This window comes from Sceloporus occidentalis, unplaced genomic scaffold, assembly GCF_023333645.1.
Source record: "Sceloporus occidentalis isolate IW3139 unplaced genomic scaffold, rSceOcc1.0.p SCAF_208, whole genome shotgun sequence".
Classification (NCBI taxonomy): domain Eukaryota; kingdom Metazoa; phylum Chordata; class Lepidosauria; order Squamata; family Phrynosomatidae; genus Sceloporus; species Sceloporus occidentalis.
In genome coordinates this window covers 894,038-917,859 of record NW_028317188.1, presented here as the reverse complement: position 1 = coordinate 917,859, position 23,822 = coordinate 894,038, and the positions used below count along the sequence as shown (strand labels likewise).

General features: G+C 42.2%; 1 protein-coding gene across 1 annotated transcript in view; it reads right to left on the bottom strand.

Annotated features, from left to right (window-relative positions):
- Positions 1-23,822, bottom strand: part of LOC149277631 (cartilage acidic protein 1-like) — a 142,189-nt gene that overhangs the window by 69,141 nt on the left and 49,226 nt on the right. Inside the window, exon 4 of the mRNA XM_089502678.1 lies at positions 20,594-20,790. Coding sequence (XP_089358804.1) covers positions 20,594-20,790 — 197 coding nt within the window. The remainder of the gene's footprint in view (positions 1-20,593; positions 20,791-23,822) is intronic.

The window sequence follows — 23,822 nt, the reverse complement described above, 5'->3', positions numbered from 1 at the left end:
TGCCTGTATCTCAACATATACCAACATTATAAAAAATATATAAATAAAAATATAAAAAAGTAAAAAAAAAAAAAATTATTTGGGGGTCTCTAAAGGCAGATAAATAAAGATCAAAATTGTCTAGAGACCCCCAAGTTAAATTACCTAAACATAAACTAGTTTAACTTTAAAAAAAAAAATAAGTTTAAGTATTCTAGCTAAACGATCACTGTGGTAGCCAATGTTACCACAGCGATCATATAGCTATAAAAAGTCACATTCCCTTTTTAAAAATGGCCGATACGAAATTTTAACCCCATTATCCCTTTAATCATGGGGTTAATTTTAGCCAATGGTAGAGGGAGGCAACTTTTGAAATCTTGATGAACTGTAAATTAACTGCAAATATTATTAAAATCAGCCATTTAGCCTGTGCGGTACGTGAGTAACCATCTCATCCCTGGAGCGCCTTGCATTTTTACTGTAAAACTTATTTTTGCTGTAAAAGTGATTTTTTTCTCCTTTTACCATCTTTTCTTTGGGATCGTAAGAGGAAAGTATGGTGTGTGCTTCTTCGAGTGAATGTTTGGAAAGAATGGTGTGTGCTTCTGCGAGTGAATGGAGATATGAAAGGCATGTGAATGATCAGTAATTAGGATTGAAGCCTTGACGTGGCATTACTGCAAATTAAATTATGGCACAAAAAGTATACATTAGCAAAAACTACACCCCTTGGCGCATCAAATGAGGGGCTGCATGTGTTTCTAGTACAAACCTGGAGTGCGCAAGACACAAATGAACATGCCGCTATGGTTAGAAAAAACATATTTTCTAGCCGAATCGACATATATTGTTTGTGCACTCAACTTTTGTCCTAGAAATACATGTAACCCCTCATTTGAAGCGCCAAGGGGTGTACTTGCTTGAAATGTATACTTTATGTACCCTAAGTTAACTTCCCAGATGTCTAGACCACTTTAACTTCAGATATGGCAGATTTGAGAATCTTGTAAAAAAATTGTCTTAAAACATTTAGGGGTGATGCCTGCAATTGGACAGCTGGAAAGTTAAATTATGGTACATAAAGTATACATTTTCAGAAACTACACCACTTTGGCGCATCAAATGAGGGGCTGCATGTATTTGTAGCACAAGACTGGAGTGCGCAAGACATAAATGAACTTGTCGCTTTTAATTTTTTTTTTTTTTATTTTCATAAGTGTGAAATTCACTTATTTGTTGTGCACGTCAGATTTGTGATACAAATACAAATAAGACCTCATTTGCTGCAGCTGGGGGTGTAGTTTCTAAAAATATATAGTTTTGTTGTCATATTTTAACATCCCGGGCAGCTAGAGCTGTTTAATTGACGGCAGCCATGCATTCAATTTAAAGATGTAAATTTAACTTTTAGCAATAAAATATTAGAAAAACAGTCTACTGTTCTCAATTTCTGTTTATTTTAGACCGGTTACCTGCTACAAATATTTAGCAACACAGGTTTTGATATTAGAGTTTAGAAAAATAACATTACAAACTAGTTTTTATTGAGTCGGAAGTGAAAAATTACACTTTTTTCACATTTTTGGCTTTATTTTGCAAAACTAATGAGACATACACATATAAAAATGGTATATTTGGAATCTGCTGGGTGTGCTGAAAAAAACAATATATAGTTTGTATAGTTTATTCCCAAGAAATTTACTTATAAACGTGTTTAAACGTGAGATGCACCAAAATGCCGAAAACCAGCTTAGCACCAGGGTGGGAAATGGCTTAGCAGCCAAGGGGTTAAAGAGATAAGCAAGCGTGACTGTGTGCCTGAGAAACCAATTTACTAGATATGTTGTGTACTTTTGATTAGCCTGACGTTGAAAGGAGGAAGAAAACTTGTTATATCCAAGCTACCCCAAAGTCTGGTGGGGACAAGAGGTCAAGGATGAGTGATAAAAGGAGCTTGAAAAAGACTGGATAAAATCTGATGCTTAAAACAGTAATTTTTCTCACATCTTGTACTCTTCCAGTTATATACACAAAATACTATGTAACAAATAAAAAAACACAATAAATACCTGTGAAAAGTAGACTTCCACATTTGTTTTTTGTGCCAAATTTTACCGTTTCGTCCAAATAGCGAACGAACACAACATTTGACGAACGAAGAAAAAACGAACGTGCCTACACTAAGAGGAGAATCTCGCCATTTTAATTCAACATCTTCAATGAAAATGTTGGACAGATTTCCAACTGAACCGAAGATGGAGAGGAACATAAAAATGTCCCCCAGCCTAGTTAAAAGCCTACCGTATGAAACCACGTGAATGTTATCTGAACAACTGTCCTTAGGAGCCACATGAGTATTCCTGCTCATTATGTTATCTCTCACTCACTATTAAGTTGCTGTTTTTTGTTGATTGGGTCTGTCAGTCATTGTAAGAGTGGACAGGGAAGTCGGAGAAATTCAGGACGAGAAATGAACCAGATAATGCTGGGTTTGCTATAGGTCAGGGGCGTCCAAGTTTTTTCTGCGGTGGGCCACTTCATCAGAATTGTATACGTGCGAGGGCCGCACTCATTTTTCACTGAGAGAAAATATGGCCTTTAATAAAATGTGCAGATTAAAATAAAGTAAATGACACAAAACCTTTACTTTTCCTCTCACTGATTTCTGGGATTTCTGGGCCTACAAATTCAGGATTCTGGATAAGTAAAAATAAAATAGTTCTATTTATTTTAGTGATCACTAAAATGAAAATTCTGGACCAAACCCGAAAATTCAGGGTTCACTTAGCCGAAACTGAAAATGACCCCCACACACTTTTAATAAAAGTAAGTTACACACCAAAAATTATATATTATGATTGTTAACAGCAATCTCAGGCATACCCAGATTCCAGCATGTACTGGTTGGCTGGGCATTGTATTTTTTGTCCAATTTTAGTGTGTAACCACGCTTTTATTAAAAGTAACACACCACAATTGGACAAAAAAAATCAACAATATGACTTGGCATCATAGGAGTGTGATTGCTAACAGCAAACACACTCTTTTTATACCCAGGCAACCAGTAAATGCTGGAACCTAGGCATGATGTTAGCAATCACACTCCTATCATCCCAAGTCAGCCAGTACATGCTGGTACAGGGTGGCTGTAAGTGCAGACCCCATACTGCTGGCAGCATCAATACACAAGGGGGGCAGCTAGCCAGGTTTCAGCATGTACTGGCTGACTTGGCATGATAGGAGTGGGATTGTTAACAGCAATCACAGTCCCATCATGCCTAGGTTCCAGCACTTACACATCCATGCTATCACACACACACAAATTCATTCATTCACAGATTCATTCCCTCAATCAGACATACTCATTCACACAACCTACCCCACCCCCTTACCTGCTCTACAGCTCTCGATGCCGCTCACAGACTTCAGCAGGGGGCGCGGCCTCCCTCGTTCTCCCCACAGAGGAGGCAGGACTGGAGCAGAGAATAGCCCCTCCCACAAGTAAGCAGCAGGGCTCTTGTGATCCTGCCTGCCGATCTCACGCGGGCCGCACCTCGAGGTCCCGCGGGCCGCATTTGGCCCGCGGGCCACATGTTGGACGCCCCTGCTATAGGTTATGGTCAAGCTCACGGGAGGTAAGTGAGATAAACTTTTAACCAAATGATTTGGAAAACAATTAAAGCTGTGCTCTAAAAAAGAATAATCGGGGTTCCAAGAGTTTGAAGGTTGCGTTGAAGCAAGAGGAATTTTAATTATATATTTAATACTTCAGATTGAAAGTGTGAGAGGACACATTACCAGTTACAAAATCGCAACAAGTAGATACTTGACTGTTTACAGGATTGCAAGATGAAGCAAATGCTTTTCTAAGAAGCTAATCCGGAGGAAAGGGAGTTAAGACCACAGATCCCATGGCGTTCTCATATGGTGGCTTTCTAATAACCAGTACATTGCTTAAATTAGAAACAAAATCTGTGACCTTTGAAGGTGGTAGGTGAAACTTTGACACAAAAAAGATGTTAAGATGGTTGATAAGAAGCGTTCTGCTCATTTAGCCTGCCTTTTTTTCTGATCCAAAAACTCATACCTTAAACCGTCCTTCATCTTAGACTCAGTAGCCATATGCCTATCCCACGCATGTTTAAATTGCGTCATTGTTTTAACCTCTGCCACTTATGATAGGAGGCTGACCCTTTAGATTTAGATCACGGACTATTTTTCTAACATTTATCCTCTTTTGGCAAAATATGAAAATTGTTTCAACAAATACCCCAATACCCCCTTCACACACCCAGCTGCAATTTGGCTCGGCTGCCGGCTTAATGCAAGTCAAAACTTTTGCACATAGACCCCGAATAATCCACCTTCACTGGCCTATACATTTGCATATTGAAAATTTACTGCACTATTTGAATAAACAAACTGGTTACAAGCAGGGTCAGGCAGACATTGGGAACAAGATATCCTGCAAAAATGCATACACGAAAGTCAGGTACACAAGCATACAAAAGCTGTTCTCTTCTTCCCCCCCAGGTTGACAAGGCTACGCAGCTGGGAAACACACAAAAGGTGAAAAAGCTGCAATTCCTGAATAAGTGTATAAAACTCATTAGCTTTTGTTCAGCGCAGCAGAGTCCGCTTTGTCTACCTTTTCAAGTGAAAGCTTCAAAGCTGCTTAGTTTGCTCAGTCTGCCTTTTTTCCAGCTAGCCTCACCGTCCTCACTTGTTCTTTGAAATCCCTTTGTCCTAGTCACCGTCCCCAATTCCTTCTTTTTTAACCTATAATATATCAGCATTTAGCAGCGCTGGGTGGCATTGGACCTGCTTAGTGCTTTAAATAGAACCATAAAGGTCTGCGCAGTGCAATGCAGCAAATCGGGATTGAGATACCAAGGGCCATAAAGGACATGATTAAAGAAGTACTAAAACGAAACATATGCCACCAGAAAATACTTTGCTTTGAATCGAGGAAAACAATTCAAATCACAGGCAAATCAAGTAGCTTGTGTATGGCATTTAAAATCAGCCCCAACACAACGTGCATGGACGTCCTAAGCGCTATCCCTAGATATAAACTGCAGTCTATACCTTCTTGCCAAATGAAAACCTCTTAGTTCCACGATGCACCGTCTAATGGAAGCTGATGTGAGCAGCGTATTACGTGAAGATTCTATTTCTGGTTAAAAAGCTTTCAAAGACCATACGCAGGATAGGTACATAGTGTCTATTATACATGGCGCTTCCAGCGGACTCTCAGAAGCTGCCATTATATTAAAAAGAATCAATTCAGGTTAAAATGTATTCTATCTGTTTAGTTCCATGATAAACTGATATTGTGGAATCACACTCACACAGTGTAATCTATAAATTATATTTCTCATAGCATCAGCAAAGCTTTGTCTGCATTCCATATACCTTGATATCAATTTTGTAACAGCTGATGTTGAACTTTGAAGGCTCGCTGTCAATAATAATGGAGGAGAATAATGGATCGCAGCATTATAGCACTGACCCGTTGTGAACCCAGTAAATACTAAAGAAGTAAAGAATGGAATACTTAATAATAAATACATGGCTGGGTTCCTGTTGCGTTAACGAGAGTTAATCTGAGCGACTGTCCATTTTACCATTCTTTTGTGCTTTTGGATGTCAGCGCTGTCATGCTGGAGGACACATGATGTTCGACCCATACCTAGTTTTCGGATACTGGGTTGAGAATTTATGCCTACATAATCCCTGACTTTGTGCGAGTAGAACTATTGATTTGGTTTAGATTTCCCTTCTATTCGATCACTTTGCATCATGTTATATAATAAAAACTGTTAACATGTCTATTTATTGAAAGCCTTCTTACGTTACAGCATTTTTTTCACACTTTTGCACAGTACTCTATCTCCTTTTCTCAAAAGCAGGCAAGTGATCGACCAGTCTTGGCAGATAATTGTCATTCTTGCAGTCTTCCATGTGTCCTCTCCAGCCATCAACTCAACAATGTTGGCCAACACTATTGCGACAGATTTTGTGACTATGAATATGTATGAATACGCCTGCAGAGTGTAGATCAATGCTCTGCTTTTTGGCTTGATAACGGTCTCTTGCTCCGTACCGGTTGCTATTGTTCTGTATTGTATCCAGTCTTGTCTTAGCCCTTGCTTTTCCTGTACTTTTTGCCTCCTATACTCTTTGATCCCTTGTTATGATTGTCAACTTGATTACATTCCCGGCTGTATTATTACCTTGAAGCCTTTATTATTGCTTCTCTATTGATTTGTTTGTTTTCCCCAGCAGTTCCAGGTTTTCCCAGTTTACTAGTTCTGGTGTAGGCAGCCAAGCCAACGTGATGACTCAACATCAATGCTCTTCGAAACTCGAGATAGCACTACAGGCCACAATTGGTCCTTATGATGCGCATTAATCCTCTAATGAACCATTTCAAGTTTCTGAAATATTTTAATGTACATTTTTATTTTTGGGTGATAATCTAAACAAAGTTCGTCATTTTGTAATGAGGCATGCATATTCCATATAGCCACCAATGCATGTTATGAAAAATATATAATTTTGTCACAGAGCTGTTCTATTACATTAGAGCTAAAAAAAAAAGATCCAAAAATTGGTAGTATTTTCAACACCGCAGCATATTATACTCTCATTACTATAGACATATGTTTCCAAATTACTCCACTCTTCAAAAGAGAAAATCGGTGGTAAACAGCTTTTTTTATGTGTCTATTGCCAAATATTCACACAAGACTGATGGTGGTTCCTGTGAGTTCTGAAGCTTGCAACAGATAAATCCCGATTGCTTCAACATAATACTTTTCCCTGTTCCTTACACAGCAGAATCAAAATTGGTAATCTGGATACAAAACCGTGATCCGGTCACATCGTGTCAGAATGGAATTTTATTTTCAAGGCATGATTCTCTCAACCTTCGGAAAACCACTGAACAAACATCCTTTACAATCGCCTAATTTCACACTATCCTCCATTTGCTTGAAAATCGTATGAGCAAATATTCCCCAACCAATATATTTAATGCTATCCCTGCGTAGGGCTAAACTACAATATAGTACAGCGTTCTGCAGATAAATGTCAACATAATATATTTGTTGTACAACAGACATATTCTTTGTCGTTTATATTGTCTGCTAAACCTCACTTGATGAGAGCATGTAACAAAGTCCTTTCTGGCTCGAGAAAGTAATGTATTTATTTTGGGAGGCACGTGGGTAGATGGGATGTACACATTAAACGTGTTGAACATTTGTGTATTCAGATTCCTATAAATTGCAATTTTAACAACCTTTTCATATTTCGGCAATTCATACGGATCCCCGAAAATGAGTAGCAGCCCCCCTGCAAAACAAACTAAAACTAAGCAAAAAGCTCAGCATTGTCATTTAATTTTGATTGGTTCAATTCACTCTTACTCATACACTAACCCATTTTCTCGTTCACACTCTTATTCACTTTCTCTCATGCTCTCTCGGAATGTCTCCGTATCTTCTCTGCCGATAGTTTCCCCGTCTCTATACTGCGCAGCTCTGCGCCTGACCTTGCATTGTCTTGGTCTGCTCTCTCCATTCTTCTTCCGCTGCTCCAAAAAAAAAGTCTTCATTTTTCATCATTGAGATAGGGACATAACCTCTTGGTGAACTTCCACAAAATCCCAGTGCTTCCAGGCACGTGCTCTCTCAGAATTTGATAATCGGCAGACTGCGGAGCCTAAAGGCTCCACCATTTAGCTGAAGTTCACTGATGGTTACTTCAGGCAAAAGGAGGAGACAACGTGCCCACCTCGATCCTCCAGTTGGGGGAAGGATGTGCTTGGAAGCACCCTCTACCGCGATCCTCTAATCAGCGGATAGGATGTGCCTTGAAGCTCCGCCAGTTAATCGGGATTATGTCCCGGTTTTCAAACTGAGAAGCAGATGAAGACATTTTGGAGCAGCGGACAAGGACAGAAGACAGAAGACAGAAGAAAGAACAAGATGCAAGACAGACACATCACTTAATGCATAGAATTGGCCTGTATGAACTATTTTCCCATTGATGCAACATAAATGTATTCAATAGATTAGGTATGATTTTGAAAAAGAAATGTTTACAATGGGAAATAAACATCTAATTTAGAGAGTTTTGTTTTTAAAAACATTTACAAAAGTAACATTTGCTTGCATGTGAAAACTGCACCTGAGCTCCATCCACAAAGAAAAAAAAATGCTGAGAAAGCAGATGTGATTCTGATTCGTAACTGCATGAGGATGTCAATGAATCAATTGAGTCACTCAACTGAAAAATTAGCTCAAGACTTAAAAGGTTCCTTCACACAGAGAAGGTCACAAAGAGCTACATGGACCCTGTCTGACACAGTTTTCCAAAAGTTACTTTTAAATTATTCCTCCATACACCTGCAAAATTACATGTAAATCTGGTAAGGGTAACAGTGTTGGACACACGACATATAACACTAAAAAGAGGTTCTCAGGTGGCCACCAGGTATGTTGGAAGAGGTGATCAAAACCCAACAATTTCCACCCTGGATAGTGGAAAAATACATCCCCAGGGAAAGTTTGTAAATGTAACAATGTATATAATATATTCTGGGTCCCTGTGGTGAAGTATCTGGAAGGGTAAGATGGGCTGGTTCTTCCTCCCACCACTAATGCTTCTCCAGGTCTGGTTCTAGGTTTGATTAGGTTCATTGCAGCCACCTGGAACAATGTAGGGCAGAGTAAGAATCGACCCTGGACAGGATTTGGTTCTATGGGAGCTGAGAGAGACTGCTACACTGTATCCTTAATTTGTTAGAATCTATTTGATGGGTAAGCAGTGAAGCTGCAGATAGGAAGTGCTCAGAAGGGCAAGGATTTTGATGATTTTGTCTTTGTGCTGTATCCACAGACTTCCCATTGTTGCGCCATGAGTGTTTGCATGCACGGCTACAATAACATAGCTATGGCTATTTCCACAAGCAACCACCTGAAACCCAAGAAACATCTTAATTCCAAAACGTATAACTACATGGAACTCAACAGATCTCTTCCTATAATAGCCTGCGACTGTACATGCTTATCGTTTATGTTCCTACACGTTTTCGGAACACATTTAACCTAAAATGTATTTTCTTGGAATCATCTGAATGTTTCCGGGGAGCACAGAATAGAATACCGGTTAACTGTATGCTACATTTACAGACAGAGAACCTGGGTTTTTTCTATATAGAATCCCACTAGTCTTCAAAACACTACAGCACAATCCCTGATTGTTGTCTTTCATGATGAAGAGAGACATATATTGGTTTTCTTTAATTTAACCTAATTTCCTATTTGTTTCTTGCAGACGAATCACACGGAAAAAAATGATTTGGCCGCTACCAAGCTCCTTATCAGCTCCCCTTTATCAAAACAACAGAAGCTCATCTGGGTCTTATCTGGGTTCAAGACAGAGATTATCATTACATTGGGATCAAGGTTAAAAACACTTCACTTTAGAAGGTTACAGCGAACTACAGTATGCTCAGGGTGAGATTGTGAGATTTAAGTTTCATCGGGAACAAGCAAAGCTCTCAAATCTGACAGACAGAATAGCCAAGAGAACAGTAAGGTCAGGAAAGCAGACCTGGAATCAAACAAGCATTAGCTGCACAAATGTATCATCCATAACAAGGTGGTGCTTTGGGGTGTCTGATAAACCCTTTTGTAAACGTTATCTATCATTTACATTAAGTGGTATGTTTCACAATAATGCATACTTTCTCTGTTTTCTATAATTATCATAATCTTATAAACGCATTCATTTCCTGGCAGATCAGGAAAAAATGCTGGCCGATAGGTCTCCAGCACAGCCCACCAAGCAGGTTCTGTATACAAACAATTTGAAATTTTTCCTCTATTGAAAACAAAAGAAATCTTGTGGTAGGCAAATTGCACGTCTAAGCTGAACAGACATGAACAATATGCAAAAATAAACGAATGCATTTTGGGTGCAAATATCTTAGCATTTTATTTTGGTCTTTGCCAACTTTGCAGTGTATTCATCAAACATGATTTGGACAAATTTTTCATTTCAATTTTGGACCATTTGTTTTCGGACAACAAATTTTCTTTGTTTGGACAACATTCGGAGGGCTTTTTCCATTCGGAACCAAAGTTTGCTGTCACTCACCCTTATTTTATGCATGCAGTATTTTTTTTCTTTCACACACACATATATATATATATATATATATATATATATATATATATAATATATATATACACATAATCTCTCAACACAAAACAATTACATAAATTGAATAAATCTAAATGACATCATATATTGTAGAAAAAGCCTTATCCATGGGGTGAGCCTAGGGTTATTGGGCATTTGTTCAGTAGTTATTAGACTTGTGCATTCGTCTTCGGGCGAACATGAAAACGAGCACGAAGAGGCCGTTTTTTTGTTCGTTCCGAAGGAACGTAGAACAGAATACAGTGCCGGCAAACCGTAGGCGAAGACGAAGACTCACAATCACGAAGATTCGAAGATTCTTCGTGATCGTCTTCGTTTTTGCCGCGCAACCGCCAAAATTTCAAACAGGAGTGAGCTGATCCTCGTCTGTCCAATCAGCTCACTCTTGTGACGTAACGCTAAGGGTCTCGTCCAATGCCTGTGCTGCTGTTTTTTTAATTCTGAAGGCGCCTTTATAAGACCAGAGCTTGCCTGAGAGATCCATTCATTTTTCGCTGTGACTGCTTTGGCAACACTGCTGTGCTGCATCCGAGCGTTACAGAGAGAGATTGTTCTGTTCTGTGTGAGACTGGTAAGCCTTAGCCTGCCATTTCTCACTGTGTACTTCATCCTCACTTCAGTGCTACTTAATTAATATATTTAATAATAATAATTTGATTAATTTAATTTTTTTAAAATTAATTTGTCATCAACTTTAGTGTAAGTGCTGTTGAGTTGACAGTGCACCCAGTGCCTCAGTGGCACTGGGGTGCCCTTGCCCTGGGCTGGCACTAGTGCCTATTGCCTGTCCTGCTTAAATAAATTAAATAGAATTTATAAATTACAATTTAATAGAATCTATAATTTAATAGTTCATTATAATATTATATATATATATATTTGTCAGTCATATATATATATATATACACTATAGTATACTAGTGTAGAGTGTACTGTAGACATTCATCTACTAGTGTCTAATTTAAAATCAGTAATATTAATTAATATAATTAATAATTGAATTCATTATAAAATTATATATATATTTGTCAGTTATAGTTAGTAATAGTATACTAGTGTAGAGTGTACTGTAGACATTCAGAACATCTACTAGTGTCTAATCTAAAATCAGTAATATCAATAATTCTCTAATTCTTTCTTATCTTAATAGTTAATTAAATTAGCTATAAATAAAAGTAATAATATTAATTAATTACTACTAGCGTATAGTTCAGCTAATCTTATTAGTACTGGTGCTGCAGCTCTATAGTTTGTGCTTTGTTTTAGCAACAGTAAGAGACCAAGTCAATTTTTCTTAATTAATCTTTCATTTTATTTCATTTGTTTTGCTCACCTCAGTCCATCAGTGAAGTGAACTTGTTGGGCTAGTGAGTGCAGCCGCATAAGTGCTGTGTTTTTTTTTGATCAGCAAGCAGTGACGTTAACTGTTTTGCAAAGATTTTCTCATTTATTTTACATTTTATTTCAATTTTATTAAAAGTACCCTTAGTGTTTTGCTCACCTCAGTCCATCAGTGAAGTGAACTTGTTGGGCTAGTGAGTGCAGCAAGCAGTGAAGATAACTGTTTTGCTGTGACATTTTATTTTATTTCTAATTCTTTTCAAGAAAAATTGACTGTGACGAGCTGTACTAAGCAAAGCTTCAAGCTACTAGCTGTAGTACTAAAATAATTCTAATCTTCTTTAATCTTAATCTATAATATATTATAAATAATAATATTCTAATTCATAATCTATAATATAAGTAATTCTAATTCTAAATTCTAATTCATAATCTATATTCTTCTATCTATAATACATAATATATAAGTAAATTAGTTCTAATCTATTAATATTATATAACTTAATATTAATTAATAAATCATATACTGAATCTGATTTAACCTCACTTTATCTTAGTGGGTTTGAGAGCGTCTGCCTAGAGGTAGACTTATAGTAAGGAAATATAGCTTTAGGCTAGCATAGTGGTAGGCTAAGCTCTTAGGCCCGTGTAAATTCAAATTAAAAATAAAATACTGCTAGTTATTAAATAGTTAATCTTGAGTTAATAATTTCAATAACTTTAGGATTTTGGCAGATTGCACACAGCACAGTGCAGTAGTGCATAGTTTTACTTTTTAAGCAGTAGCACTGAAGAGAACTTCCTCTAATTTTTTTGTCTTTAATTCGTTTTTCCTTTTTTTTATTTTTATTTTTTTATTTTATTTTTTATAGTTTTTTAAACACTACACTACACTACACTACACTACACACACAACACAAAATTTGAAATGGATCCTCCTTTTGGGACTAAGGAGGGACAAGCTCCATCTACCACCACCACCACCACCACCAGCACCACCACCAGCACCACCACCAGCTCTAAGATGCAGCCTTTGCGTCAGTCTAGTCGGCCAAGTAGGCCAAGCTCTCGCTTATCATTTGGGGAAGCATTGCTTGAAGGATCATCAAGTAAAGGAAAGGCACCAAAAGCAGGCAGTAGTAGTGCGGCTAGGCCCACAAGCTCTATGGTTTTTTACGGAAAGCCTAAAGCACCAGAAGCACGTTCAAAGTTAAAGGGTAGCACAAGTAGTACCAGCCCAGTGACTAAAAAGAAGTGCCTTTTGCCCCAAGCAGCATCTTCCCCATCCACCAGCAGCATGCAAGGTACCAAGCAGAGCCAAATTAGCAGCAAGACTCAGAGGGGTCCCAAACCAAAGCGATCTCATTCCTTTGTAGGGAAAACCACCACCACCACCACCCCCGCCTCTACCACCACTAGTGCTGCGCCTACTGTTCCCACTGGTACCGCCACGCCATGTCCTCCTAGTACCTCTAGCAAGCCACCAAGTCCTTACAAAATTTTTGTAAAGACAGTTAGAGAGAGGGCTACACATAGTGGAACTCCACCTAGCGAGGTAGCAGAGGAGCCTGAGACTGAGAGGCCAAGTGCAGAGTCTATTCTTCCTGCTCGCACTACTACTAGTCACGAGTCTCACGACGATATCAGTCTTAGCTCCAGCCTAGCAGGAATTCCATTCGATCTGGCTAATGAAGAGCTAGACTATGAGCCAGAGGAAGTAGAGGAGATGAGTGGTCAGGAATCAGATTCCTCAGGGAGCAGTGTCCAAATGACTAGTGCACAATTTTCCCCTGAGCCTCCACCTTCTCCGCTACGATCATCACCATCACCACCACCAGCAGCAGCAGCAAAACCTAGCAAATCTAAAGCAATTAGCAGTCCCACTATGGCCAGTACTGTTACCACCAGTCCCACCACCACTAGTTCTGCCTCTGTTCATCCACCCCGAGCAGTAAGAGCAGCACCCAAGGCACACTCCAAGGCTATGCGCGCCCCAATTTGGGAGCACTTTGAAAATGTTGAAGAAGGGCGCTATGGAAAGTGCAAACATTGTGGGAAGCTAATAAGCAGAGGGAAAGTGTCTGGCCATTTTACCAGTGCTAGCATGAAGCATCACCTCAGCACTCAACACAACGCTGTGCTATTGGGGAAAGATGCAGAGGTAAAACTTAGTGCAGGCAGCATAGCTGGTGGCCGTGGAAAAACCCCAACAGCTTCTTCTTCTGAGCCAATAGCAGCAGCAGCAGCAGCAGCAACTAGTGCTGGCAGCCAGAGACCAAGGCAGGTTGGAGCACTGCATGCCCAGCCCACCCTGGAAGAATTTGGGGCATTCCACTCCAAGAGAACGATGCCCAAACAGCAGGCCAATAAAGTAACGCGACTTATTGGTCAGTTCATTGCTGTTGGAGGGGCATCCTTCTCCATGATTGAAGGGGAGCCTTTCAAACAATTGATGGCGGCTGTGGCTCCACAATACACAGTTCCGTCACGTTCCACTTTCAGCAGGAACATTGTCCCCTCGCTGTATCGGTCCTGTGTTGCAGCAGTGAAAGAGGAGCTTTCCAAGGCTGCTGGTCAGTGTGTTCATTTCACTACAGATTTGTGGAGTGCACCTAGCGCCCAGCATGCCTTTCTTTCTTTGACAGCACACTGGTGGCAGCCCGGTGTGTCTAAGGAAGTTGCTGCAGCAGGCTACCGATCATTCCTTCTCCATGCAGAAGTGATGGATGAAAAGCACACTTCCCAAAATATTCTGCATGCGATTAGGAAAATGTTTAGCCTTTGGGTGGGAGCAGAGGCGGGCACCAATGTTGAAGTTGGTTTTGTGGTAACTGACGGAGGTGCCAATATGGTGAAAGCGCTGCGAGATGGTCATATTGTTGGTGTGCGCTGTGCAGCCCACATCATCCATCTTGTAGTGAAGGCAGCAATGTCAGAAGGAACTAATGTGGCAGCAGTAGTTCTGTCCCGCTGCAGAAAGATCGCTGGGCACTTTCACCATAGTGTTAAGGCTAGCCAACTTTTGAGGGAAGAGCAAGAGAGGTCAGGTCTTCCCGTACACTGCCTACGTCAGGATGTCAGTACACGGTGGAACTCCACGTTAGACATGCTAGAGAGGATTTTGGAGCAGCAGAGGGCAATCCATAATCTTGCCTCAGAGCACAATATTGGGATTACCTCTCCATTGAATAGGGAGGATTGGACAGTGATCGCCCAGCTAGTGGCAGTCCTTAAACCATTCAGGGATGCCACAGAAAATTTAAGCTCAAACACTGCCAGTCTGGCCCAGGTAATCCCAGTGTTCTCCCATCTAGGCAGCAAGATGGATGTGTTCCTTGGAAACCGTGAGGCTGTTCAAGTTGGCACTCTACATCCTGACGTAGCAGCCATAGTCAGGAAGCTGAAGGATCTGCTAAAAGTACACCTTCGCAAGCGAATGGAAGAGAGTCCCGAAATGATGCTAGCGTGCCTTTGTGATCCAAGAATTAAGGGAAAGCTAGCTTTGAAATTCAATGTTCTCAGTAGCTACCGGGAGCAATTGGTCAACAAGGTGCGTGACTGGCAGCGTAAAATGGGAATGCTGTCCGAGGAGGGTGAGGTGCAGGAGGAGGAAGAGATGATGTGGTCTGCTACCCCTAGCAGCAGCATCAGCAGCAGTGCCACAAGCAGCACAACACAGCTGAGTGGAGCAGCTGCGTTTTGGGAAGAGGCACTTGGCAGTATAGTTGGACCATCTGACAGAGCTAGCAGCAGAAAGGAGAGTAGTGCTGCTGAAATGGTCAAACTTTACCTCTGTGAAGTTCCTTCTGCTCCTAATGTTGATCCTCTTAGCTACTGGGATGAAAAGAAGAGTGTGTGGCCTGCACTCTCATGGGTTGCGCAGCAGCTTCTATCATGTCCGCCAACCACTGTTCAAAGTGAGCGCGTGTTTTCTATGACTGGAAACATACTGAGTCCACAGCGCTCACGCATGGCACCTCATCTGATGGAGCAGATTGCCTTTCTTAAATTCAATCTGCCCAAATTGGGTTACCCAGCTCTTAGCTTGGAAAGTTAAATTTTTTCTCTCTAATGTTTAAGGTAGTTTCTCCCCCTGGTTGCACTTGCTGCGGTGTGGCAATGCCTGCTACCTCCGCTGGTGTAGCCAATTTACGCTAGGGCCTAGTGTCTGAGCTCTGTAAGTCCGCTCCCAAACGCCTAGGACTGACAGTCTTTGGATGCTTTGCCCTGGGGTGAAACAGGTGAGTGGGTCGTCAATTGCCCACTCATTCACCTTTTTCCGTTTCCAACGCTGCTGCTGGTGGTGGTGCCAGTATCTTTTGCCAGTTCGCTTCCTGGCTGAAATCATGCCTCAGATGTCCCTAATGGAAAGGGTAGTTTCTCCCCCCTGGTTGCACTTGCTGCGGTGTGGCAACGCCTGCTACCTCCGCCGGTGTAGCTAGCTTATGCTAGGGCCTTGTGTCTGAGTTCTGTAGGTCTGCTCCCAAACGCCAAGGACTGACAGTGCTTGGATGCTTTGCCCTGGGGTGAAACAGGTGAGCGGGTCGTCAATTGCCCACTCATTCGCCTTTCCCAATTCTGCTGCTGCTGGTGGTGGTGCCAGTGTCTCTCTTCAATGCCAGTTCGCTTCCTGGCTAGTGTCATGCCTCGAATGTCCCTGATGGTAAGGGTAGTTTCTCCCCCCTGGTTGCACTTGTTGCGGTGTGGCAACGCCTGCTACCTCCGCCGGTGTAGCCAGCTTACGCTAGGGCCTTGTGTCTGAGTTCTGGAAGTCCGCTCCCAAACGCCAAGGACTGACAGTTTTTGGATGCTTTGCCCTGGGGTGAAACAGGTGAGCGGGTCGTCAATTGCCCACTCATTCGCCTTTTCCAATGCTGCTGCTGCTGCTGCTGGTGGTGGTGTCAGTGTCTCTTCTCTGCCAGTTCGCTTCCTGGCTAGTGTCATGCCTCAAATGTCCCTTATGGTAAGGGCAGTTTCTCCCCCCTGGTTGCACTTGCTGCGGTGTGGCAACGCCTGCTACCTCCGCCAATGTAGCCAGCTTACGCTAGGGCCTTGTGTCTGAGCTCTGGAAGTCCGCTCCCAAACGCCAAGGACTGACAGTGTTTGGATGCTTTGCTCTGGGGTGAAACAGGTGAGTGGGTCGCCAATTGCCCACTCATTCGCCTTTCCCAATTCTGCTGCTGCTGCTGCTGGTGGTGGTGCCAGTGTCTCTTCGATGCCAGTTCGCTTCCTGGCTAGTGTCATGAATCAAATGTCCCTAATGGTAAGGGCAGTTTCTCCCCCCTGGCTGCCTCTGTCTGCGGTGTGGCAACGCCTGCTACCTCCGCCGGAGTGGCCAGCTTACGCTAGGGCCTTGTGTCTGAGCTCTGGAAGTCTGCTGCCAAACGTCTAAGACTGACAGTGTTTGGGTGCTTTGCCCTGGGGTGAAACAGGTGAGTGGGTCGCCAATTGCCCACTCATTCGCCTTTCCCATTTTTCAATGCTGCTGCTGGTGGTGGTGGTGGTGCCAGCATCTCTTCTCTGCCAGTTCGCTTCCTGGCTAGAGTCATGCCCAAAATGTCCCTAGTGGTAAGGGCAGTTTCTCCCCTCTGGCTGCGTCTGTTTGCGGTGTGGCAACGCCTGCTACCTCCGCCGGAGTGGCCAGCTTACGCTAGGGCCTTGTGTCTGAGCTCTGGAAGTCTGCTGCCAAACGTCTAAGACTGACAGTGTTTGGGTGCTTTGCCCTGGGGTGAAACAGGTGAGTGGGTCGCCAATTGCCCACTCATTCGCCTTTTCAATGCTGCTGCTGGTGGTGGTGCCAGCATCTCTTCTCTGCCAGTTCGCTTCCTGGCTAGTGTCATGCCTCAAATGTCCCTAATTGTAAGGGCAGTTTCTCCCCCCTGGCTGCCTCTGTCTGCGGTGTGGCAACGCCTGCTACCTCCGCCGGAGTGGCCAGCTTACGCTAGGGCCTTGTGTCTGAGCTCTGGAAGTCTGCTGCCAAACGTCTAAGACTGACAGTGTTTGGGTGCTTTGCCCTGGGGTGAAACAGGTGAGCGGGTCGCCAATTGCCCTCTCATTCGCCTTTCCAATTTTTCAATGCTGCTGGTGGTGGTGGTGGTGGTGGTGGTGCCAGCATCTCTTCTCTGCCAGTTCGCTTCCTGGCTAGAGTCATGCCCAAAATGTCCCTAATTGTAAGGGCAGTTTCTCCCCCCTGGCTGCCTCTGTCTGCGGTGTGGCAACGCCTGCTACCTCCGCCGGAGTGGCCAGCTTACGCTAGGGCCTTGTGTCTGAGCTCTGGAAGTCTGCTGCCAAACGTCTAAGACTGACAGTGTTTGGGTGCTTTGCCCTGGGGTGAAACAGGTGAGTGGGTCGCCAATTGCCCACTCATTCGCCTTTTCAATGCTGCTGCTGGTGGTGGTGCCAGCATCTCTTCTCTGCCAGTTCGCTTCCTGGCTAGAGTCATGCCCAAAATGTCCCTAATGGTAAGGGCAGTTTCTCCCCCCTGGCTGCCTCTGTTTGCGGTGTGGCAACGCCTGCTACCTCCGCCGGAGTGGCCAGCTTACGCTAGGGCCTTGTGTCTGAGCTCTGGAAGTCTGCTGCCAAACGTCTAAGACTGACAGTGTTTGGGTGCTTTGCCCTGGGGTGAAACAGGTGAGTGGGTCGCCAATTGCCCACTCATTCGCCTTTTCAATGCTGCTGCTGGTGGTGGTGCCAGCATCTCTTCTCTGCCAGTTCGCTTCCTGGCTAGTGTCATGCCTCAAATGTCCCTAATTGTAAGGGCAGTTTCTCCCCCCTGGCTGCCTCTGTCTGCGGTGTGGCAACGCCTGCTACCTCCGCCGGAGTGGCCAGCTTACGCTAGGGCCTTGTGTCTGAGCTCTGGAAGTCTGCTGCCAAACGTCTAAGACTGACAGTGTTTGGGTGCTTTGCCCTGGGGTGAAACAGGTGAGCGGGTCGCCAATTGCCCTCTCATTCGCCTTTCCAATTTTTCAATGCTGCTGGTGGTGGTGGTGGTGGTGGTGGTGCCAGCATCTCTTCTCTGCCAGTTCGCTTCCTGGCTAGAGTCATGCCCAAAATGTCCCTAATTGTAAGGGCAGTTTCTCCCCCCTGGCTGCCTCTGTCTGCGGTGTGGCAACGCCTGCTACCTCCGCCGGAGTGGCCAGCTTACGCTAGGGCCTTGTGTCTGAGCTCTGGAAGTCTGCTGCCAAACGTCTAAGACTGACAGTGTTTGGGTGCTTTGCCCTGGGGTGAAACAGGTGAGTGGGTCGCCAATTGCCCACTCATTCGCCTTTTCAATGCTGCTGCTGGTGGTGGTGCCAGCATCTCTTCTCTGCCAGTTCGCTTCCTGGCTAGAGTCATGCCCAAAATGTCCCTAATGGTAAGGGCAGTTTCTCCCCCCTGGCTGCCTCTGTTTGCGGTGTGGCAACGCCTGCTACCTCCGCCGGAGTGGCCAGCTTACGCTAGGGCCTTGTGTCTGAGCTCTGGAAGTCTGCTGCCAAACGTCTAGGACTGACAGTGTTTGGATGCTTTGCCCTGGGGTGAAACAGGTGAGCGGGTCGCCAATTGCCCACTCATTTGCCTTTCCCATTTCCTTTTCCATTTCATTATTTTCCTTCTGATACACAACCAACCAAACATAACACACACAATAACACATATAACACATATAACACACAGTGACATCACACATAACACACATACACACACACTTACAATGCACAAAACACAAGGACCTTTTCCTTGTTATTTGCCCTGGCCTTCACTCACTAATAGCATTACATTAACACTATAACTCACACTTCACCCTATAACATTTTTCCATCCACATACCTGCCAACAGACCCAACTTTTTCAGGGACAGTCCTGCTTTTTTCCAGTCCTGTCCCATCTAATTTAGCTAAACTAGGTATGCAAAATGCAAATACACATAGGTAGTTATAGCTCGGTAGGTAACGCTACTATAAACATTTAATAAATATAATCAAGTACTAAATAATAAATCTAACTTTAAAATACATTTAAATAAACCCCTATTTTTTTTTTAAAAAAAACATTAAAATTAAATTATTATTATTTAGACATAATCCATCTTTAACCAAACCAGTGCACTGCTACTAATCTTAAACATAACCGTACATTAACCCTAAGCTATTTTTTAGTTCTTGTCCAACATTTTTCCATCAGCATACCTGCCAACACACCCAAGATTTTGGTGGACAGTCCTGCTATTTTCCAGTCCTGTCCAATAAGTAAGTTGGGTTGTTGCAAAGTATGCCATTGTAAATAGGTAGCAAATGTTAGGCATGTAAAGTGGTCCAAAATCAATTTAAAAATGTAAAATATTCCCTATTCTTTTATTAAACATCTATGGACAGTACACCTCGGTATGTGTGTGCAACTCTATTGGTCGTTTCGGCAGGGGGCTCGCCTGCCATCAACGAATGAAGTGCATTCTGCAGTTCTGCAATTCACTCGTTGATGCCAGACCAGCCCCCTGCCGAAACGACCAATAGAGCTGCACACACGTACCTTCACGGCAGCTGCTGCTGCTGTGATGTGTTATTAACCCCGTATTAACCCCTGCTAGGCAACCAGGAGGAAAACGAAGATTAAACGAGCACGAAGAATGTCCGCGAATATTCGCCCGAAGAGAAGACAGGAACGGGCGAATATTCGCGGAATACGAAGATTTTTTTTTCCCCGAAGACGAGCACGAAGACGAACACGAAGAGCCCCCTGGTGCCCAAGTCTAGTAGTTATTCAGTGCTTCCCAACACTAACACGCATAACTAACACACAAACCTTCTCTAAAAGCATTCGCCTTCTCTGGCACCAGCAACACTAGGACCCAACACCAAATTCTAAACCACACACTCATGCTTACACCTCACACTTACATGCACACACTCTGATATAGCTCTCCATGTGCTAAACATGTGCTACTGATCAATTAGGAGATTGTCACATTAAGGGTGCAGGTAAGATTAGGCAATCGTAAGCTCAAACAAATATGTTGGCTCACCTTCCTCAGATTTGTATATTAAGGAGTTATTTTTACCTGAGAAGGCATTGTTGGTGTTCAGAAAGTATATTTCTTCCCTTCCATCGCCATCAATATCACAGGCAGTAACCCCAATGGCATTTCCTTGGCGATCTCGTAGGTTATAATATGGGGAGGTCCGTTCATCCACTGCTATGTTCACTAGCCGGCCTTTTTCTTTGATGTATTTCAACACTAGGTTTGGTCCATTATATCTAAATGAGAGAAAATAATAGAACTCAAAACAAGCCGTGTTCAGGTGAGAAAAAAAAAAACCACATATAAGCATTTAGTTCCACTGGGAATTTATGCTGTAGCTTAAAGGTGCTGTTCCAAGAGTTTAAAAAACTTTAACCCCTTAAGGACCGGGCTCATTTTTTCTTTTTGTACCATTGGGACCGAGGCTGTTTTAATACTTTTGTGGTGCTTGTGTTCAGCTGTAATTTTCTCCTCACCCATTTAGTGTACCCACATAAGTTATATATTGTTTTTTTCAGGACAAGATGGGCTTTCTTCAGATACCATTATTTTGATCATATCATCTTATTTACTATAAAAAAAAAATAAAAAAAAAACATGGTGAAAAATTGAAAAAAAAAACATTTTATGACTTATTTGAAAAATCTTTTACTCACCTAAAAAAGCAAGTAAAAAAACTAGCTAAATAGATTCTACTACTTGTTCTGAGTTTAGAAATACCCAATGTTTTTATGGGTTTTTTTTGCTGTTTTTTGTAAGTTATAGGGCAATAAGTACAAGCAGCGTTTTATGATTTCCAAACCTTTTTTAACAAATCTGGTCATTCTGCCTCCATCTCCTCTTTGGAACATCTTTGAAGCCGGTTAACTCAATTTAACCCCGTCAAACCATATATTTTTGAAAACTAGACACCCCAGGGTATTTCAAATGCTGTTATTTTAACCCTTTCCATGCAACAGTTATGCAACCACACTTTGTCAAACTTTGTAATAGTCATTTTTTTTTTTCACACAAATTGTAATTTAGTTATAGATATACAGGTCCTGGTATATGTCACTGTCAAACAACACCCCAATGTGTGTTCAGGAACATCTCCTGAGTACAGAGATACCCCACATGCATAGGTTTGTCAGATTGTTTGGCTGGTAAAGGGCTACTTTTGGGGCATGCGTAATTCAGGTGGTCATTTGGTCATTCTGCCTCCATCTCCTCTTTGGAATATCTTTGAAGCTGGTTAACTCAGTTTAACCCCGTCAAACCATATATTTTTGAAAACTAGACACCCCAGGGTATTTCAAATGCTATTTTAACTCTTTCCATGCACCCATTACACAACCACACTTTGTCAAACTTTGTAATAGTCTTTTTTTTCACACAAATTGTACTTTAGTTATAGATATACAGGTGCTGGTATATGTCACTGTCAAACAACCCCCCAATGTGTGTTCAGGAACATCTCCTGAGTGCAGTGATACCCCACATGCATGGGCTTGTCGTGTTTGAGATTTAAAATGCCACATTTGGGAAGTCTGTACCTATGCCCTATCTTTGAGCTCAGCCACTCCAATTTACCCCATCAGCCATTTTTTTTTTATATTAGACACCCCTTGGGTATTTGAAGTGCTTTTATTTTAACTCTTTGTTGAGATTTTTGAGAAATTTTAGCACTTGCTCAAAATAATAAACTTAATTTTTTTTATTTATTTTTTAATACTTTTTTTATATTTTTTTTACACATTTTTCTGGTACTGGATGGTTCCTCTAGTGACATCACTGCATAATTATTTTTAAACGTTAGCAAATTTTTTATTTTATATTATTTTTTGAATATTTTACTAATCACATTGTGATTAGAAAGCTGGGCTCTATTGATTTGCATGGTTGAATGCAGTACCTGTATTCAACCTGCAAGTGGAGCCAGAGTTCTCTAGAGGGTCTGGAGACCATCTAGCGAACTTTTAAAACTTGAATGTCTTTTTTACAGGGCAGCCGCCATCTTGCTGATGGTGAAGATCACCGGCAGCGGCAGCTGTGACCGCTCTCCGTCACAGTCCATCCAGAGGAAAGTGTTTGGTGTTGCTGGATGCCTCCTGATTGAGGCATTCCAGTGACACCATTTAAGTTTAGGAGGTGATCGTTGATCGCCTCCTAAACGCTTTTAAAACGGGCGTCCGCTGCCAGACATGGCCCCCGATGCCGATCTCGTCGTTACTGAATGCCTCGACATCGAGGCATTACAGCAACGCCATTTAAGCGAAGAAAGTGATCATTGATCACTTTCTAAGCTTATTTATTTTTTGACTGTTGAGGACCGTCAAAGGTCGTTAAGTGACCGTTTTTCCGTGACGGTCCTGAACCGACAAAGGTCGTTAAGGGGTTAAATAAATGCAGAATTAATAATGTTATTGCCAATACCATAAAATTCCTAATCTTGCTTCGAAAATATTTTAATCTAAAATCGTGCCTTATTCCTAATTTTTTGCTGCAGTAATACAGAAAACCCAAGAACAGTAATAGGCACTCTCGTTACACCGCACAGAAAATACTATATGTGCTAAAAAACTAAACTAAGAAAATAAGCCCCACAGACAATAAGGATCTATTGCAGCATTAAAGTCAGTTATCTCCCGCGTGTCCCGTTGGAGACCCCATTTCCAGAAGGATATTGATATTCTGGAGAATGTTCAAAGGAGGGCTACTTAAACGGTAATTGGTTTACAGCAGTGACAACGAATGTTTTTGGGCCTGAGTGCCCAATTTTCTACATAAAACCAATTTGCAGACCTCAAAGTGCCAACACTGCATGCTGGTGCCTACCCCTGGTGTAGTGTTTTCACCTACCTGAGAAAACACACACAGAAGCATATACTCACACTCGCTTACATACACGCGTGCACATCACATAGCTGGCAGGTGCAGTTTATTTGGGCAATATATATATAGCTATATAGGGTTTTGTTGTGGGAAAATGCAGCAATTTGTAGAATAATCTGCATTATGTTTAACCCTTTCTCATATCTTAAAGAAAAGGGCAGTTGCTGCAGCACATTCCCTCGGTTCAAGGCGTTTGGTGGCCTCTCAGAAGGAACCAATGCTTTGCTGCTACCATTATCTCTCACCTTTCTCCCCATCTTTCCTTTATTTTTATCTCTCCCTTCCTTCTATCTTTCCTCCCTCTATATATTTATCTTTCGATTTCTTCATCACAGTGTGCGCAGCTTCAGTGCAGAGCGTTGGAATATGATGACATCATATCTCAGCACCCAGC